Source organism: Lissotriton vulgaris, chromosome 11, assembly GCF_964263255.1.
Source record: "Lissotriton vulgaris chromosome 11, aLisVul1.2, whole genome shotgun sequence".
Taxonomy (NCBI): Eukaryota; Metazoa; Chordata; class Amphibia; order Caudata; family Salamandridae; genus Lissotriton; species Lissotriton vulgaris.
In genome coordinates, this window is record NC_141699.1 from 948,436,547 (window position 1) to 948,457,451 (window position 20,905).

Consider the following 20,905-nt stretch of genomic DNA (forward strand, 5'->3'; position numbering starts at 1 on the left):
GTCTGGCAGCCCTAGGAGAGTCCTACCTAAATCAGCATAAGTGGTAGCCTGTAGTCCCGGGGGGATATAGACAACAACAAACACGACCTGTTTACCCTCCCACCTCCCCGAAACGGCAGCATACCGCCCACGTTCATCAAGGATAACATCATCAATAGCAAGAGCAAGGGAAGACTTTACCATAATACCCACACCCCGGGAACCCGAAGTGAAACCCGCATGTGCAACCAGTCGATAACCCCGGCGGTCTAAGGCCTTGCAAGCGTTACCAATCAAGTGGGTCTCTTGAAGGAACACAACATCAGGGGCGTGACGCCTCAAAAATTGCAGTACAATGCCCCGCTTAATTCTGTCACCCAGACCATTCACGTTCCAGGAAAGAATCCGCAGTTCACCCCCCCCCCATTTCGGCAGAGACATTCCAGACCCACCCCCCAGCAGGACCCACTATGAACAATCATTGCAAGATATGAAATACCATGAAACAGAGAACAGAACAAATTAAACAAAACACAAACCAGTCCCCAAACACCGACCCCAGAACCCAAACCCGTTACAACACCCCCCTCCCTGCACCCCTGCTGACTAAAAAGCCACCCCCAACTGCAGTGTGCCTGTCGCCCCATACTTCTACACAAAGAACCCCCCGAGGAGGAAGGGAGAAATCACCCGTTACCGCACCGCCACGGGCAGAGTCAGTAGAGAATTAGTCAATATGGACAGTACGTTGCATAGTCTCAATCGGAACCTCCAGGTCATCTGTTACTCCTGGGCCTCTGCACCACCTTCCGCACCACCAGGGCCTCCGCCCCCAAAGTCATCTGCCGGCAACGAGTCCAACCAGTCGGCAGCACGTTCAGGTTGATCAAAGAAATAAGCACGTTCCCGGTATTCAATCCGGAGCCGGGCCGGAAACAGCATGGCGTATTTCAGTCCCCGGTCCCTTAGGCGACGCTTCACTCCGAGGAAACCAGATCTTTGCCGCTGCACTTGAGGAGTGAAGTCGGGGTATATGGAGACAGAGTTATTGTCATACTTCAGGGGACCATGCTTACGGGCGGCCTGGAGGATAGCATCCCTGTCCCGGTAATGAAAGAGCTTGGCAATGATAGGCCTCGGCGGGTTCCCCAGCTTCACTTGACCTCCGGGGAAACGATAGGCGCGCTCAACGGCGAAGAACTTACTAAGTCCTGCCGGAGCCAGGTGGGCGACTATTAGTTCCTCGACGAGAAGATCAGTAGCTACCGAACCATCGCCCTCCGGAACCCCGACAAGGCGTATGTTGTTCCGCCTGGCCCGGTTATCATAGTCCTCCATCCGCTTGAGCAGCAAGTCGTGCGATGCACGCAGATTGCCAATTTCGGACTGCGCCTCAGCCATGTCGGTCACCAGGCTCGACGTTTTAAGATCCAGTGCCTTCACCCGCTCATTCGTTTTGGCCAGGTCGGCTCGGATCAGAGTCACATCCACCGCCACCGTGTCAACTTTGGTCACTACGGCCTCAAATTGTTGGCCCATGTCGGCCTTGAGTCCAGTGATGGCCGCCATAAGGTCTTGGAGCGATACTTCCGACGTAGACGATGTATCCGTTTGAAGTCCTTCAGCACCCATGCATACGGCCCCGGGGGAGCCTCTCGGCTGGGTATAGCGTTCGATCATGTTCGTCTGGATCGATCCCCCCCGGGTCGCAGCCTTCCGCCGTCTTTCGGCCTCCACTTTCGTCGCCATCTCGCCTTCAGAGTTGGGCGGTTAGCCAAAGGAGGTGACGAGCAGGTAGAAGAGTCTCGAAACTCCGATGCGCCAGTGAGGCAGAGGTGTAGCGGCCTCCTTGCCAGTCCAACGGAGGATCGTTCAGATCGAGTGGGCAGCAGTCGAGGCAGAGTAGGAGGAGACAGGAATAAAGGGAAGGAAACCGAAAGTGAAAGCAATACACCTCCGGCGGGCCAGACGCCAGGCAACCGTTGTTGTTCAATTACATGTCGGCCACAGTGGGCAGCCGAGTCCCCGGTCGCGCCAGCGGGCAGGCCAGAAAGTTCCAAGTTGCAGAAAAATGGTCCCCAAGGTCCGATTTCGACCGGAAAAGGATCAGTAGCATCAGCGATGATAGTGCTGCAAAAGCCCGTCAAAATGACCAGGATAGGTGAAGGATAGATAAAGGAGGACGGCGCGGGTCTCGGGAGCTCTCTGCTCACGCGACCATCTTAGATGCCCGCGTAGCTCCTCCCCTAGTATTGGTTCTTGGTTTGAATTTGATGTGCTCAGTCCTGTACAGATCTTAGTACTGTAGGTTGTGCATGGAGTGTACTTACTGTAGGGCTTTGCCATTTATTTTGTTCCATGAGGGGTTTTGACCATCAATTGGGTCCCCCTTCTAAGCAAATTCCCATCCTTTGTTTTGTATTGATAATTTATGGGTGTGTTGCCTTTTAGGTAACCCGTTCTGAGAGGTGTGAATGGTTGAAGAGCTTGCTGTAGGGACTGCCGCACTAGGCCAACACTTTGGCTTTGATGTGATCTTGTGAGAGTGTGGTGTTGTCTAACAACAACGGTCTGTTGGCTCTGCGAGGGATGATTGTTTCAAGTTGGTTGCTTCAACTTGCCCACTTCTCTCCACTACTAAAAACAAGCATTTGCAATGCAATAGGTCTCGCATTATTAAAGTTTGAGCTATTGGTGTTGCATTATTTAGCAATGCCAATAGCTAAAATTTTAACAATGCAAGACCTATTGCATTGCAAATGCTTGTTTACAGTAGTGCACAACAATTCCTGCTCCTGCCATCGTTTGGTGCAACTGTAACGCAGAACAGAAATCTTGAGTCTTTGGAATGGTGCAACACAAAGCTTCTTTTCCAAAAATAAATAAGGAAATGTGTACGGAAATGGAACATTCTTTCACATAGCTAGGATTATTAGATTCAATGGTACACCTTGTGGGAAGGATTTGTTTTTATAAGAGCCAAAGTTCACAGCTGGTTAAAAGAATAAAACTTCTTGAATGCGGAGTTTGTTAAAGAGTCTTCCCCTTTTATGATAGTTTTCAGTCTGATTAGCCATGAAATTGCCTGGGTGTCCCTGACCTGTCTGAGTTTTAAAGCCAAGTACACTAGTGGAGCCTGCTGAGTGACCCAAAAGACAATCTTAATATTCAAGGTGAAGACACCAGAGCTAAAGTATTTGTGAGCTACTTCTCATAACTATGCTTTATTCCTTATATGTGTCATTTAGAAAGGATGCACTTATTGACCGGAAGGTCTGTGTGATTCATTTTCTTGAGGACACCTTGACATATACATTGTTCCTTGTCCAGTTCTTTTTCACTGTATTTACGTTTATAAATAATTGGCAAGATAAGAGGTTTACTCGCTCTCCTTAAGGAAGTGGAAGCAAATGCATTGATTCAGCTGCACATGTTGAAATTTGATTTACCAACATTGTTTAGTGGTGGAGCCCACCCACCAACCACTCACTACCAGCAAGTGATTGGTGGGTGGGCTCCACCGCAGATACAGGAGCACTTATTATTGTAGTCACTGTTCAGGGTGTACATGTTACAGCCGTGTAATGTATTGTATCGTAATTGCATTTATATAGCTCTTACTACCCCTGATGAGGCGTCGAAGCGCTTTTTCGTCCGGTAGCACGCTACTCCGGGACCCATAGAGGATTATTGTTGAATTAGTATAGTGAAACATGCAAGTACATTTTAAGTGGTGGATAGGTTAGTCAGTTATTCGAATTTGGAATGACAGCAGAAGGATAGAGGAGGAAAAAAGGTTTGTTTTTATATAGCGCTTGTTACCCCTGATGAGGGGTTGAAACATGCTATTCAGGAAGCCCATAAAGGATTAGTGGTGAATTAATATGGTGAAATATGAAAGTAATTTCAGTGGTGGATATTAGTCTGTTATTTGTAGTGAGAAGGATAGCAGAGGGATAAAAGGGGAAGAAAGGTTTGCATTCATATAGCACTTGTTACCCCTGATGGATGTTGAATTGCTTTTCTGGCGAGTAGCATGCCACTCCGGAACTCATAAAGGATTAATGTTGAAAATTAGTATAGTAAAATATGAAGTCATTTGAGTAGTGGATATGGTATTCAGTTTTTTGGGTAGAGAAGGGTAGGTGGCGGGATAGTGAAGGGAAAGAGGTTTGTATTTATATAGCGCTTGCTACCCCTGATGGGGTTTTGAAGCGCAAGTAGCACGCTACTCTGGAACCCATCAGGATTAGTGTTGAATTAATGTGGTGAAACATGAAAGTAATTTTAGTGGTGGATAGGTTAGTCAGTTATTTGGATTGTGAAGGGTTGGGGAGGGGTAGAAAAGAGGGAAGAGTTTAGAATGGTTTGTTTTGGCGGGATCGGTAAGTAAACGGTGTACGGTGATGCAAGGTGGGGTAGAGTAGGAGAGAGTCTAGAAAGGGTTATTTTGGGGATCATAGTAGTGGTATGGGGTTTGGGGTTAAATGAGAGAGTGGATGTAGGGGATATATTGAGCGAAGTATAGGCTGAGAAATAGGGAAGTGCATTGAAAATGCAAAATTAGAAGAAAGTGATAAATATACAGATCCAGAAGTACATTGAAAGTATATAGATGCATAAAGGAGGTATGTATATTCGGCAGCATTTCTGCCCCTGGCCCTGGTCAGTCTCAAACAGGCTCAAACAGGCAATTGTCCTTTTCCACTCCGCCCTCAAAAGGCTCAAACCGGCAACTGCCCATGTCCTCTCCGCCCTTAGCACCGACGCCTGGGCTGAGACGCCCTAACCCTGGCCTTTTATAGCCCAAGTAATCCGGTGACCCCGGTAGCCAATGGGAACCCTAGCCGTAACACTATCCAATCACACTAGCCCTAAAAATCTAGAACCTATAGGTTTTTTAAAAAATGCCCATAGTCTGTGACACAAAGGCCACTATTATCCTTTAGCGTCCATTTACAGTACTACTATAATATTTCATGGTTTTAAACTTAGGGTGACGATCATTAAATCTTTTTGTATGGTCACACCCTAGATCATTTTGTTCTGTTCCATTCCTACATTATCAAGAGCTCCTATTTCTCTGGTTGAGCTTACCCAGATGTAAAGTCATTGTGGGCGAGTGGTCCAATGATGACGCATGCAACATTTTCATGGGTGAGGACCTCTTTTTAACCTGATTTAGTTACGTACATATGGCCACGGAAACAAAACCCTTAACAATTCCTCTGTATTGGGGATACCATACCCCATTTGGTAATGCTTTGAATGGTAGGGACATGGTAAGGTCTTCCAGTAACATATCATCTGTTCCTCTTTTATACATAGCATGAACCTTGGTCTGATCAATACACTTTGTTCCTCATGTTATCAAGTTTATTGCCTATTGCTATAAAGCTTTGACAGACCCTACAAAAGTGGTTCTTTTTGTACATCTTATGACTTTCTTTACAATTACTAATAATTAGGCAGTTTCTGACCAGTTTGATTGTTTAAAGTTTATTTATGAAATGTTTATTGTAATATTATATGACTTGATTTGAGAAGCAATACATTATCACAGTTGTTAAAAAAATGTGTACCAGCCTTTATCTTCCTACGGAAAGCTAAATCTATATGTAGAGTTACATTTGTTTTTTTTTGTTTTATAGGGAAAGACGCTTGTAGCTATTGCTCTAGTTCTTACAAACTTTCATGATGGGAAACCTTTACCTGCTTCAAGGATCGAAACAAGCCAATTGCATAAGGTGGGTTCTGTGTATTATGAATGATTCAGACAGGATGAAGTATTTCTGTACTTTGTTTGCTACATCTTCACTATGCTTTGGGAATAACAAATGTTCTAATGCAGAAAGGCAACTTAGAGTGAAAAGGACTGTAGATATATTGCTGTTAGTATTCATACGGATAGGCAGTGGAAAAATAATTTTAGGAGCATGAAATTATGTATGAGTGTACTGCATGGTAAGAGGTTAACCTTCAATCTGTTTTTACCATGTGTCTTGTACACTGAAAGAAGAATGTTAATGAAACTGAGCTAATCTTGCAATTGGATAAACCACCTCAGGACGATCAGTGTTCTAAAATGTGGACTCTGGCTGGTACTTAAGTAAATGAAGTACACCAACTAGAATTCAATTGGGATAAGACTGAGATCATGTTTTGTGCAAAAAATAATCCCTATCTGTGGCCCATCAATCTATGACCACCACCTATCCCATCTGACAGAGAAGAGCCCACATTTCTTAATTGACAGTGATCTAAATTTGGTTCCTAACATTGAAGGACGATTAAGTATACTCTAGTCCAGAGTGGGTTTAAGTCCTCCAACTCTTTCCTGGGTCCAGGAAGTACCAGGGGTAAAAGCCTGATTCTCCTCTTTTCCCACTGGCGCTACATCTTTGGCATCTTGCGGGAGTAGGACCCGGACCTCTGCTTTACAAATGTTTACTCTGCCTACAGTCACTGTGGGTAAGACAATGACCCTCAAAAGATCCAACAACCCAACTAATAATAGCCTTCTATATGGGCCAGTCAGCCATGTGAAGGCACATGCTTTTTGTAGGTCGTCCTTTGAGGTTCTCCTGCGGCCACCGATTCTTTAACATTTTTGCATCCTTTCTTAATCAAAAGTGGTGTTTGAAGTTATCTTGATTGCTAAAAGCCATATAAATTGATGATTGTAAGGAACAATTTGCCTGCTTGCGCTTCACTTAGGGGTTGGATCCCTTCAAAGTGTGCCTGTTCTACATCTTCTACATTGATCTTGGTTTTACCTAGCAGGGTTTAACCGTCTGTTCTGTATCATTTACTTAGCTGTGTTGACTACCTTGCTGTTTCTTCCTGACTAGCCATCACAATTTAGGTTGCTTTTGGTGGCTAGTTTTATCAAAAGTGTGTTAGACGTTTCCTCCCCCACAGTTTTTTGTTCCACAGTGGAAACGTATTTTGTTTCTGACATTCCTGCTGGCTTTATCATTTGAGTCTATTTTCAGTTGACCAATGAGAATATTTACATTACAGACTGTTTATTGGTCCACCTTCCATCCTCCATATAGTCTTTTTTGCAGACAAGTTGGTACTTCGTCATTTTTTACCAAAGATGATGTGTGCATTCCGTAATGGCCAATCGGTCACACTGCCATCGTTCATTTCTCCTCATCACCCTTATGCATAGAATAAGAGACAGACTAAACCCTAAGATAGAACTGTGGCAGTAGGGCACATGATCAACTTTTTGTGGGCTGTGCCCATGTCAAGAAAGGCAATTCATTCCTCTCTGAATAGTTCTCTTCATAAAAACATGCTATATTTTGGCCAAGAAGTAGCCTCCAAAAGGTATCTGAATTCATTCCACTAGCACAATGGTTGCTCCAAAGCTTTGACCATTGGCGTCCTGGTGGCAAAACTTTGTATTGTACCAGTTGGTCTTAAGTTCACTCTTTCACCAAGCATTATTGTCTAGCTGCCCAGGTTTGGAAGGATTGTGTCTTTGTCACAGTATTGCTGCTTGATTTTAGGGTTTCATTGGAACTCTTCATTCCCCACCTACCAATGTGGGTAATGTTTGGGACTCATTCATAAGGCAAGGGATTTGTGGAAAGAAGGATTCATCAGAGGAATGCTTTATATTGCCACACATTTTCCACTGCCCTCCCTCCTTCCCTTCTGATGCTGCTGTTTAAAATAATTCCATGATATTTAACAGAGGGTTCTGCTGTTGACTTTTTTGTCCTTGTCCAGTTCCTCCTCTGCGAATTTCAGTTGGGCGAAAAAAAAGTGAAAGAACTGACGTGAGAAGGCCAGGTAATGGCTCTATAGTCAGGTGTAGTCGTTTCCCACATGCTCATGTCCTGGATGGTCAGAGCCATTACTGGAGTTGCTCAGTACTACTGCACAGCTCTAGGTAGCTATTGCTTTCAGGAGTTTTTGTCCAGTCTGGTGCCTGAAATATCCATAAGATGGGAAATGGGAGGCAAGGTAGATTAACGACTATGAATAGGACGTGTGAGCCTAAGTGACATTTTCCTTTTATTTTATCACCTCACACCCTCTCTGCCATCTGCAATTTGTTTTCAGGCTTGCAGAGTTTGTAAACTACTCTTTATAGATCGGAAATGTTTAGTATTTTCATTGGTTTATTTAATGCCGTAGGTGATACAATGCTAATTATTTACAATTGTGGTTTGTTCATTTAATCTTGTTCTCTTACCACTTTTAAAATTATTTAGGTGTGCAGTGACACCGGTACTTCTGTAAAATATAGCGACACAGTGAAACCTGAAGCCAATAATAATAAACCACCTAAAGGTAAGACATCATAAAACCTCAAGTTTTGGATTTTTATATATTTAATTGTTTAATTTCCTCTGCAGTTCGAAGTGGTTAGATTAATTTCATTACTTTTTTGTGTATCTTTTGTATTCCTTTTAAATAGCACAGCCTAACTCTAAAATATATTTATGTACTTACTTATAACAGTTAAAGAGCATTAGAAGGCAAGCCACACCCTTTCAGTTAATAGCATTTGCAGATGCTTAGAGAGATGGGCTTTGAGCAAAATTGGAAAATGAAGCTTTGATGTTAGTATAGAGAGAAGAGGTGGATGTATGTCAAAAACTGGCAACTGTGCAGTTGTAAGAATCAAACATTTCACAAGTTACTGTCTCCTAGTAGTCTTCCCAGGAGCTGTGGAAGAGAAAGTTCTTCAGGTCTCTGTGGAATAAAATGCTGGGTGTGTTTGCAGAGCAATGAAGAGAGATTCCTGATGGATATAGCTAAAACAAAATTAAGGTACTCTCTCTTCAACCTCTCTGATTCAATCAACGTGGTACAATATGTCACACAATCAACATACTGCACTTCACCTGCTTATAGTCCTACCAAGAAACCAAGGCTATCACAAAAGAGAAGAACAAACTATCAGACCCTTCAAAAACTTCTCCATAGACGACCTACTGCTTGAACTTATCTGCCAACCTATCAGCTGCAGGTACAGTGCCACTACCCTTCTAAAGAACTTCAACAATTTTTTGGAAAGCTTTGTGAACATCCATGTCCCAATTACAACACAAGTGCAAGCCAGAGCCTCCAGAACCCTGGTACTCTAAAGACCTTGCTGACGATAAACAACTGTTGCAAAATGGGTTAAGCCCATTTAGTACTCGCAGATATTTTGCTTTTAGATAACTTGGTTTTGGACTTATTACTGTGGGTGAGTTTCACTGCTTGAGTCTCATCCATGGTAATCACACTGTAAATGGACTGCTTGTGTTTACCGCCAGTGTCTGCTTTTGAACATAAGGCCGCTGCAACGAAGCTTATGTAAAGGGGCACTTGGCTGGTTGCACATGTGTGCGGGCTGTACATGCGAGACTACCGCTGCGCACAGCTAGCCTGTCACAGAGAGGACTCTGCAGGGCTAGATGTTGACTTAGGATAGGCCTGATGATATAAGTGGGCACTCTTAGGTAAAATCTGTATGATTTACTGTTTTTTTCAGCATCGTCATTATTATACATATCAGGGGAATTCTGCCTCATAGTGCAATTTTGCTTTTCTAAGGCCTACAAAATCCTATCCTGAGACGTGAAATTGAGGTGAAATGTGTGCGCCCAGCTTGACTACACAAGTCTCAGGATGATACATGTACACCTTAAGGGTCATCCAGAATTGTCATATTTCTCTGGCTCAGCTCAGGATCAGATTCCAGGCTTTTTGTCACCCTGACCGGCCAAGTTAATTACTCTACTCCCCAGCAGAGGGAACAAAAGAGGTAATGAAAAGTGCTTCCCTCACTGATTCCCTCACTAATCCACCTGATCTGTCCTCACACCTGATCTGCCCCCACACCTTCCTTGGAGACTTTGGTGTGTAAACACAACCTCTTCGTGGAGAACAATATATACTCTGTACATGTCACTTCCAGCAATGAATTGGGACACTGTTTTGAGCTCCGTGAGAATCATGTAGCTCCAGAGACCAGAAACGGCTAATACTTTTATGGATCTACTCTATCACCTGAAACAAGAGGTTTTTGTAAGGAGAGCTCTTCTATCCTACAGAAAGAAAGTTATAAAAGGTAGGCAACTTGCTCATTTGTCCCAGACATGTATGATGCTTATTGTATGGAGATGCTGCGTTAATCAACAAGCAATCTATTACCATTCTTCCTTTACTGCCTTTCCTTTGACTGATTTCGTTTCATGTTTTTCTTTATATTTTTGAAAATGCAGTCCACAATACCAAAGTTTGTGTAGATGTGAAAGAAAAAACAATAGAGGCTGAACCAGAAACAGCTGATGGACCCCCAAAAAGGTACACTCTTAAGCTATGAACATTTGTGCACTTCCATTGTAAGAAGGCTCCATAGATTCAAATGTTTTAATAAATTCACTTCAATATTTACATAACCCAACTAAAAGCTAATACACTAGCTATGACTTTCTATAAGTCTTTTAACCTATGGAATATTTTAATTTGCAAGATTACAGACAAATGGAGCTTACCTTTTCTGCAGGTTTTGCTTCCTTACTCCCTCCTTGTGACACATCTGCTATCACCAAACTCGGTACTAAAATGTCACAATAGAATCAGCCCTCTCTTTTATCTGGCTGCACTCTCCCTCAACTCTTTTATGAATTGTTTCAATCACTTCCATTTTGTTCCAGCAATTCCTAAGATATCATTCGTTATCTTTTAATTTGTCTTTTGTTTCTTTTTCTAGTGCAGCCTTTACTCCACTTTTTCTGTCAGCAATTCTGCTGTGTACATAAAAGCGATCTAAGGTGCTTTCGCACAACCAACTCTGCTTTTAAAAATGGCAGATGCTCACATGCTAAAGGCACTGGAAAAATGGGAGCCACCGTGTGAGACTTTATCACCACCTTACCAAATGGCACAAGCAGATTCCCAGTATCAGATTAAAGTCAATATTTTAGGTTTCTTTTTTTCTTTTTATTAATGATGTAATATGTACACTATTGGCGATAGTAGAATACAGGTATGGTTACATTTGTTTTTGCTTAGGTAAATTTCCAGTAATAGCTCCCTTTCGATAATTCCACACAGAAAAAATACTGCTATCTGCATATGTTGTCTACAAGTAATGACATTAAGACTAGCAACTAAAAAAATGACCCACGTGAGTGCAAAATCCCTGTGATCACCAGCCTAGCTGGTGAAAGCCATAAACCAGGCGGCTTTGACCTGTACTGATCAGACATTGAATCATTGCTAAAGTGGTATCTAAAAATAGAGCTCTCCCATTTTTTTTATTGCCTGGAATGGGCAGCGGGAGAGACCCACACTTGGCTTAGCAGAGAATGTCTACAGCAGACACCCAGTGACATCACCCATGCTTCTCGTGCTAACTCCCCCATTTTTGCTAATGTTCTGGGTAGCAATTGTCCCCTGAACCAGATCACCCATTTCATAAGTATGTTAGCTGTTAAGTTAATATCTTGTTCTTTAATTTCAGGCAGCAAGCCGAAACAGTAATATATACTTTGAGCAGTGACTCAGCGGATGAAGAATTGATGCCTTCAAAACCAAAAGGTTTACTTTTTTGTGTTTTTTATTGTCTCTTTATGATCATCATAAGCTATTTCTTTTATACAGTTTTTGTACAGTTATGTTTCTTATAGGAAAAGCTATGTTATCCACTTGTAACAGGAGGTTTTCCAGTACCCTGTGCAAATCCGGAATATTTGAACGGTGCAACATACTTTGACAGATATATTAGACAGTTTTTAAATACTTTAACAAATTAGCTTTATTGTCGCGCCATCGTTGTCAAATGTCTGAGCCTCTGTCTGCTGTCATCAGAGAGCTGTTGTGGAATAATCGACCCCTACATTTCTGCCAATAGAGGCGGTTGAGAATATTGCATGGTTTTCGGCATGATACCACATTGAGAACATTTGCTGTTAGTAAGCCTTGAAGTTAGAATGTTGTTGTTACATGCTCAGACCTACTTAATAAAATACATCAAGATTAGTATTGTAGCGCAACATGATGCATTCACGTGCTTGACCAGATTGCAGCACCAACTAATTTTAGTTTCTCTCTTCGAATATGAATCTAAAATATACAGTTTCATCAATTTTATCAAGTGCACTACATTTGCTGGGGTGTTCAAAACGGTGGCCATCTGGTGCCTCTGACTTCAGGTTATGCGCGACACAGTACCAATGTTGGCAAAAAGGCGAATAAGATAGCATGTGTTGTCTCTTCTGGCAGTTCACTTTCCATCCTGCCTTTCAGTTTACCTTTATCATAGGGCGGAGTACTTTAATAAATAGCTGCATAGTGACCTCTTCTGACTCTACAATGGCAGCTGCAACAATGGCACGAGTCACAATGGTTCTTTTGGCTCCCGATATACGAGTGTTGTATCTGTACCCAGCTTATATCTGAAAACCTCAATTAAATCTGTTTAAAAAAACTATGGCACGAGTCACTTTACTCTCAATGAAGTCTCTAGACATCAATTTCAATTGCAAGATATATCTTGTTACAAAAGAGGCTTTGTTAAAAGTGTTTATAGTCTTATTGGTTTTATGTGTTCAATGCTGCCTCATTGCAGAGTATTATAATAAATAAATAATGTAAAAAGGCTGTGTGGATCAATGAATATTGGGTGGAAATGTATCTGTTTTACAATATATAGGTTGTAAGGGAAATTTTATTGTTTTGTGTTTGTTTTTACAAGGATAACTAGTAAAGTGTGTGACATGTATTAGCTGAATTAATATTCTTTTCAGTTTTGTATTTCTATAAGGATTATTGGAAATGAAAATTTTACAACTAAAAGAAAGAGCCAAATATGTTTTGGAGCAAATTATTATTTATTATGAGACTCTGCGAGGACTATTAACACACAACTCTTTTAGAAGTTCCTCAACTGCTTTATTTGTCTGGTTGGTGTTAACCAAAAAATGCTTCTTTAACCCTTGGTCTCATCTCGGGATCCTTCCTTTTGTTAGAACAGTTTTAAGACCTCTGCAGGTTTAGAAAGTCATGGTGTCGGCTCACTCTGTTGTTTTTAATTGCCTCCCCTTCCAAAGATGATATTGCTTCCACCAACTACCTATTGTTAGAACCCCCTCCTTATAACTCGTACAGGAGTTGTAATCCTTTCTTATACCTATTCACAAATATAGGCAGACAAAATTCTAAGAGTGCTGTAGCAAAGTTTTATTTAGGCCTCTTTTGCAGAGGTTACAGATAAGATGGCAAAGACTCAACCTGCAGGTGAATGGAGTTATGTTGTAAACACAGGGGGCCTTCAGGGTAAAACGCATGTTTTCTGCTCAGTGTTGTGACATATTTCAATGTATATTAGTCTCCTTAGTGCCCAACTTTATTGCTTAAGATACACAAATGATAGACTGAAGGCGGAACAAATCAAAATCTTCACCCCCAGTCTGGAGATCTGGGTTAAATCCATCATTCTTTTGCTCTCCGTGCCACCCCAGTTTAGACAGCATGGGGATCAAAACAACGATGGATTTAGGCCTTTGATCTCTGTACTGGGGTGAATGTATGACATTGTTCTGCATTCTGTCCATCAATTGTTCTTTTTGCATTTGTCAACCCGAGTGGGAATGGTATGCCCGGACGTGGGTCCTGTGCTCTCCATGCCACTGGAGTTAAGCTATCCTGGCTGAAGAGGGATGAAACCCCGAAACCGGTCCTAGGATGCTTGTTTCCAGTCCAGGGAGGACCTGGCCTGGCAGTTCGGGTTGGACTGTTTCCATTTGGTGCAGGGTCTAGACTGATTTGCATATGGCGGGGTTCAAACTGGAATAGCATGAGGAGCAAAAAAACAATTTAGGCTCAAATCTCCATATTGGAGTGAATGTATGACATTGTTCTGCATTCTGTCCATCAATTGTTCTTTTTGCAAATTCATTGCTTAGGCAGAAAAGAGACTATGTAAGCTGTGTAGAGAGAGCAAAAACCAACGTTTGTGGGATCAATGCCTTTCTTGGAGATTTGAAAAGCTAACACTTGATCTGTGTTGCTTACTTTTGCTAGATGGTTACTTAACCTTGACAATTACAGCTTAGGCTACGTTAGAATGATCACTGGTTTAGAATAGTTTTTGAATATATGTTTTTCATTCAAATTTGCCATGAAAATCCTTAAGAAACGAATTTTAAGCAGCAATATTATCCTTTTGAAAGAAAAAGCAATTTTTAGCACTGTGCTCCTTTTTTTTCTTTTTTGCAGCGTTTTATATAGCGCGAACTTGACCCGAATCGGGTATCAGAGCGCTTTAAATAGCACCAGTTTAGTTACATGGGGACACACATTAATTTTTCGTTGGGCACGGGGAGATTAAGTGATTTGCCCAGAATCACAGGATGTTTTAGCGCAGTTACAGAGACTCGAACCCCGATGCCCAGGTCCGAGGTTGAGCGCCCTAGTCGTTGGGCCAACTCCTCTCTCTTCTTTGGGTTTCTTATCTTCTCTCAACATTGCCACATCTTTTGGGGGCTTTTGAGTGTCTCTGATTAGAAATATATGGGAACTAAGAAGAATGTGTGCGATGTGCCATTTATACCATAAGGTTAGACTTGTCAGAGTAATGCTGCTCATGTGTAACACCTTCTGAGTGGGTACTGTTCCCTAGCACCGTGATAACATAAACAAGTTTCAAATAGTCCCAACTTTTCATCTTGGATATTTCTGCACGACATGAGAGGTGATACAATGCAAAACAAAAAACCATCTTTTTTAATTTTAACATGTGTGTCTTTAACATTGCAGTTCCCTGTTTACAAGAAGATGGAGACTTTGCAGCAGCTTTAGCTGGACAACTTACTAAAGTAGGAAAGAAACGTAAAATGAAAGGTAATAAAGCCTTGCATTTGTGAGCTTTACTAGCTGCTGAAGTGATGGTGCTTATTTCTCTTTACAGTTTTGTACTTAACGCCCTCCTCGCATCAAAAGTGTCTTTGAACAGAAACAAACCTTTTATGTCCAATGCTATATTAGTTGTGAAGCTTTTGGTAAGCGATATGATTTTTGGGGAATATGTGCATAGTGTTTTTTAGTTTCACATGGATAAGACTCTTCAGACTTGTTTTGGGGGACATTTTTGAGAATGACATTGTCATATATTGTGCTGATCATATTTGACCCAATTAGAGTGACACAATGAGACTATAGGCAAAAAATAAGTGAGTGCATATTCACAGGGCCGGCTGGTGCAGCTGCACTCGGTGCCGACCTGTGAAGGGGGCACTGACCTCAAGGGGGGGGGGGGGGGGGAGCGCTATGTTTAGCAAGAACTTATGATTGGAGAAATGAGGGGTACTTTTGCCCGGTGGTTTTGAGTGAATCCAAGGAGGCAGTCATGCGTGTGGGGGTACCAAAATTGATTGTTGCACCGGTCGTCACCAGTGCTAAAGCCGGCCCTGCATATTCAAAATATATAAATGTTGATTAAAATGAGGAAATTAATGAAGAAATGAATGGATACCATTAAGAATTTATTTTTTGGAAATAATCAAGTGTAGACAAATAGTTTTTAAAGGTGCTTTCCAAAATGTTCACATTTGAGTATGTGAATGACACACTGGAATGGTAAAACCATTCCATTCCAGTCATAATTCAGGCGTTACTCGTCTACAGTGTGGCTTATGTCTCGGACTCCGTCCCTGTGATGTTGCCCTTGCAAGATGGTGCTCTTTGTATTGTTGTGCATTGCACAGATGGCTGCTGGGGGGCATTTTGTATCCATATTTCTCTATTTGCCATAGCTTTAGGGCTGAGGGCCTGTAATACCAAATATTGCCAGCTTCTCTACTCGACCATGTTTAATCCTCGTGTGTGGTCGTGTGTATCCTTGACAATTAGTCAAGGAAGTGATCTGCTCCAAGCTGATATTGTAAGAATATGTAACATTCTTGAAGTTTCAGATCCCATTTCTTAACTCCTGGAGGGGGGTAATGTGGCTTTCTAGTAAAATGGGATATCAACAGCTTGTGATTATTACACTGAATCGGTTTCAGTAAAAATATAGGTGTGTTGATAACCCCACTTAATGGCAATTGATTCTCTCTTTGCTTAAGAGTAATATTATCTTGGTCTGTTAGGGTTCGACTGGAAAATGCGATATGTGCCTATCAGTGGTGGCTCCTCGAGGCGGGGCGGGGGAGGGGCAGGGTGGGGGGTAGTAAAGTCTGGAATTGGGCCGAACGGAGTTGAGTAAAGAAATAAAACTAATTACATTGCGGCCTGCATTGCAGATTTGGCTTGCAGCGTGTGCAATGTAATTAGTTTTGTTTATTTCTTTACTCAACTTTGAGCGGCCCAATTCCGGAGTTTACTGCCCCTCCCTTCCCACTCTCCGGCTCACCGCCCTACAGCACTCCCTCAAGGAGCTGCCACTAGTGCCCATTCATCTGTTTTACAGTCTCTATAGCCACACAGCCCCTAACCTACAGGAACAAAGTGATTGCTTCATGCAAAAGAGCATCCTTGCCTATTGGAAGTATCTTTCATGATGTTCCGGCCAAGACTCTTTAAGTTTTGCTTCTGTTCATTTATCTTTGAAGTTCCATTAGGTGGCTAGGTTTCCACTGTACCTCATGCAGTATGTAGCCCTTTTAAGGAAAACATACACTGCTGTAGCGATAGGAGGAGGGCAGGCTATTTTTATGTCTCGCATATTTTGCAGGTAGGTTCTTTGTGGAGAATACATAGCCAAAGAATTTGAACATATCTTTCAGGAATTTGAAATTTTGCAATTCCTTGTGGAGCGTCACTCTAAAGTCGCACAGTATCTGTTGCACAGCCTTTAGTGTTTCATGGTGAGCCGTGATTATTGTTTCATATACAATAATCATCATTCACCTTCATTACTCTGGATTTCCTTGCCAGGACTTCTAGAATGGAGTTATGAAACAAGTTTGCTGCCCATGAGATTCTGAAGCAAAAAATGCTTCTATTGCCTCAGCCCACAACAGAGAAAGCTTAGTAATGGTGGTAGTTGGTGGTAACCAGAATTTATTCCAATTTCAAGAAGCATTTAACTTCATTGAGGATAGTCACATGGCTATTGTTTGTTATGGTAGGATGGCACATTTGCTCAAAAGCTTTTTTTGTATCTCATGTATCTATGCTATATCTTACTCTTCATGGTTGTTTGGATTTGTTGGTAATAACCATCAAAGGGGACTGTCATCTTTTCAATTCATTAATCATTCTTGGGCCACCTCCATTCAGCTTCGACTTGCATGCAAATTTGGAATGGTATGCATCAGTGCTAAAGTCAAGTTTACAAGGGGACATGCTCATTGCATATTGTATGAGTTGGGATCCTTTCGTGGTGCCACAGCTTATGAGACTGCCACACTCCGTCACATTGAACTTTGACTTGACCTTCTTTAGTCGTATGTTGTATGCTAGTCTCAAATGTACTGGCCGAAAGAAGAGGCTTTATGCGGCCATTCACCTAGATGGTTGGTCTTTGGGAGCAAATGAAGAGGCTTCAGCAGAACTAACTGTTGTCTGTCCATGATGTTCTCTTAAGTCCTGATGCCTTTGCAGATTATGTTTGTGCCTTATACAGTCACTATGCATTTTGGCTGAGAATGTTGGGGTTTTGCAGATCTGTCTGTGAATGAGATCATCATCATCCTCGACTTTCTCTGCATGTTTAGCCACATATCTGGATTTCTGGTTTCGTTCTTGTATATCTGTTCACCAGCTTAATGAGTACCAGTGACTGATTCATCTCCCTATCAATCTCTTGGTAGCCTCAAAGGACTTCTTTTGGCTGCTACTCCATCCTTTCGCAAGAGCTGCCAGTTTGCTGAGTGGATAGATGGGGTTAGAATGAGTGCTGATGTCTCTTGAGCCAGTTATACATCTAGTTGTACGGCCCTGACAAAACAATCTGCCTGTTCCCCAAAACAGCCTAAGAATAACCATCACCTTTGCCAGTGTCTTGCACCTGATTAAGGTCTCCTACTAGGTCGTACAGTGTAGGACTTACAAACAGTGCATATCAGCAGTAATTAACACACTTGTGCAGTGCCCCAATTCTGATTGCCACCTGTGAGCGCCAGACCACCTGGTATATTTACAGCATATGATTCATCACATCCAGTGCTGGAATAAAGGGGGAACCTGCTCAGTTGTATCTGGTATCTGTCTGGTCCCAGTGAAGTATGCTGAATTTGTCCTTGTGTAGTTTGCCAACACTGAGAGAGACTATTCAGCTGTGCCCGCACATTCTGTGCTTTCTGTTTGCTTTGGGCCAGCTTGGGCCAAAAATAGGAGTGAATTTAAAGGGCCGTCATATCCCTCCTCCCCGCCCACTCCCCCAGGATAATCCTGCACGGTAACAAACTTCGACCTAATGTGTAGATGCCAATTCAATGGGTGAACTAAGGCACACAGCTTGTTATCAATTTCCACGTACTTAAAGAGAAACTACCATTTGGAGACAGGTTTCTGACTTTGTGCAACCCTATATGTAAGAGATATGCATGCACACTAAGAGTTGCAGATGTATCCTATATAAGAGTATTTACCCAAATAATTTAAATAGCACTCGCTGATTTTTTGTATTTAATACTTTCATAGTGCTACAATTATCCCACTGAAGGGTGTCGGAGAGCTTTACATCACACATTCTGTAGTAGGGGATCTCTGTGTATAGTCATAATCTAGTGAATAGTCCCGCCCATGTGCGTGGACCCCGGAGCAATCAAAAATAATCTCTTAAAGTGTCGAAAAAATGCAAAACTGCACAGACACTGAAGAGAGAATTTAAAGACATATAATGCAGCCTAAAAACAGGCTACACTGTCCAGTACTTCAACTAGACATTCCACCAAAAATCCACAAAACAGCAAAGCCTGTCCAGATTTCCCTTGCCTTCAGCAAAAACCCCTCTGGAATGATAGAGAGGAAGACATGGACAGATAAGCCCCATAGGCTGCCATTATGTGGCTCAGAACAGGATACTGTGCCTTTAAGAGAACTTTCCAGAACTTCACAGTATCCCAGAATGCCCTGCAGGTCCCTCTTACTTTCAGTTCTTTTTGAAGGCGTAACATGCCAGACCTGTAGCATTCCTTACATGAATATCTCTCCACCGGGGAGGAGGCGGGCGCTTATGACTATAACAGAGATACCCCTACTACAGAACTGGAGTTAAGAAAAGAAACTACTCCTTCTGTAGTAGGGGATCTCTGTGTATAGTCATAATCTAGTGAATAGAATGGCAAGCCCATCCCCACACCAAAGCGGCGGTGGAGAAAAGAAATCAACACCACTATCGTGCGATCAAATTCCGCAGCGAAGCCTGTCCAACCTGAGCATCCGCCCTGCCATCAGTGTCCAGACAGTAATGCTTAGCAAAGGTATGAACCGACTTTCAAGTGGCGGCCTTGCAAATTTCTGCAATCGGCACATTGACCCTGGTGGAATGAGCCTTAGGCTTACCTCCTAAGGTCTTATTAGCTTTCTGGCAACACAGTTGTATGCAGGACACAATCCACCTAGAGATGGACTGCTTAGAGGTCGCAAGATCCGTCCTGACCGATCCATAATTTTTTTTTATTTTTTTAAATTTTTGAAAACCTTTATTGTGCATGAATTAATAGAACAAATACGGGCCCACAACCATCCGGCAGGCCACAAACTCTCATGTAGCACTAGAGCATGCAATACGGTGACATAGTAATACAGCTACACATCGGTTATTAAGCAAAAATCAAACTGGAGGATGCTGCAAGACCATGACAAGGAGTAATTAAGGTTAATTTTTTTAATTTTCTTGCGACTATTAAGTTCAGGTCGTGTTGTTACGTACCCACAAAATAATAAAATGAAAACAAGGTCCATGCAGGCGGGACATGACAGTAGCCACAGTTTACGATCAATCCACATCTCGACAAGCAGTCCCGACCAGGCAGGATGGCCACACAATATCCGTGCTACTAGGTAGCAATCTCAACCTCCCACTTGTATCTAAGCCACCACCCCTCGCCCAGTATGCCTGAACACGGGCCAAGAAAAAGGAAAAAGTATAAAAGAGGCAAAAAACAGGTCCCATAGAAACCAATAAAAATAAAATATAACCCCCCACCCTACACACATGCAGAGGCTATGGCCTACCCCCCCTAGCAGAGTGTCTGTCGCCCCATAAACCCGAAATATAGTAAGAGAAGAGAAGAAGAAAAAAGAGGCGAGAGAAAGCAAGAAAATGTAGAGAAAGAGACGAAATGATAATAAACGAAGAATTTCAACACTTGAATATAGGGAGGAAGAAAAGAACAAGCTGATCTACCACTCCCGAAGAAGAGCCCAAAAGTGGGGAGGAGCCCACCTCACATCAAGTCCCCCGGACACCCCGGCCATAAATCGCTGTCTACCCCTTATTCAATAACAGAAACAAATCGTAGCAAGTTCAGGATGATAGGGCGAGATATCCCACAAGTCATGGCACGCGTTGAGAGAGCATCATATATACAGTCCCCAGCCGCCCCTCAATCACAACAGACAGAAGAAGGTCTCCTGGCCCTGACCAGAGCGTATGCGTCTCCCCGAAGACGGCCACCAAGGAGGACCCGCCCCGGACAGAACAAGGGATAAGATGGCCGCCCTCGGTACTGAGAGAAAGCCCCAATGCAAGATAAAGAATGCCAATTACATAAAGTACCAAATGTCCAAAAGAGCGGTGCCTTCACGGGTCCCAGATGTTGTATGGCACCCAACCCCGCAGGAGGGCCAAAATTACTGAGTCCCGGACCCCGCAACCCGCACAACACCTACAACCCATCAACCAGGCCAGAAAGAGTACAGAAGTTGTAGCCGCAGATGAAGAGGGATATCTCAATGAGAGCCCCTGCATGTAACAAAATAGCGCTCCAATCCGGGTTCCCCCCAGCAGATCAGATAC

At 42.6% G+C, this 20,905-nt stretch overlaps 1 protein-coding gene across 3 annotated transcripts in view; it reads left to right on the forward strand.

Annotated features, from left to right (window-relative positions):
* HLTF (helicase like transcription factor) overlaps positions 1 to 20,905 on the forward strand; it is a 416,132-nt gene that overhangs the window by 143,486 nt on the left and 251,741 nt on the right. For all 3 annotated transcript variants that reach the window (XM_086944107.1, XM_086944108.1, XM_086944109.1), the window contains 5 exons: positions 5,631 to 5,726; positions 8,211 to 8,289; positions 10,215 to 10,296; positions 11,459 to 11,535; positions 14,755 to 14,838. In XM_086944107.1, coding sequence (XP_086800233.1) covers positions 5,631 to 5,726; positions 8,211 to 8,289; positions 10,215 to 10,296; positions 11,459 to 11,535; positions 14,755 to 14,838 — 418 coding nt within the window. The remainder of the gene's footprint in view (positions 1 to 5,630; positions 5,727 to 8,210; positions 8,290 to 10,214; positions 10,297 to 11,458; positions 11,536 to 14,754; positions 14,839 to 20,905) is intronic.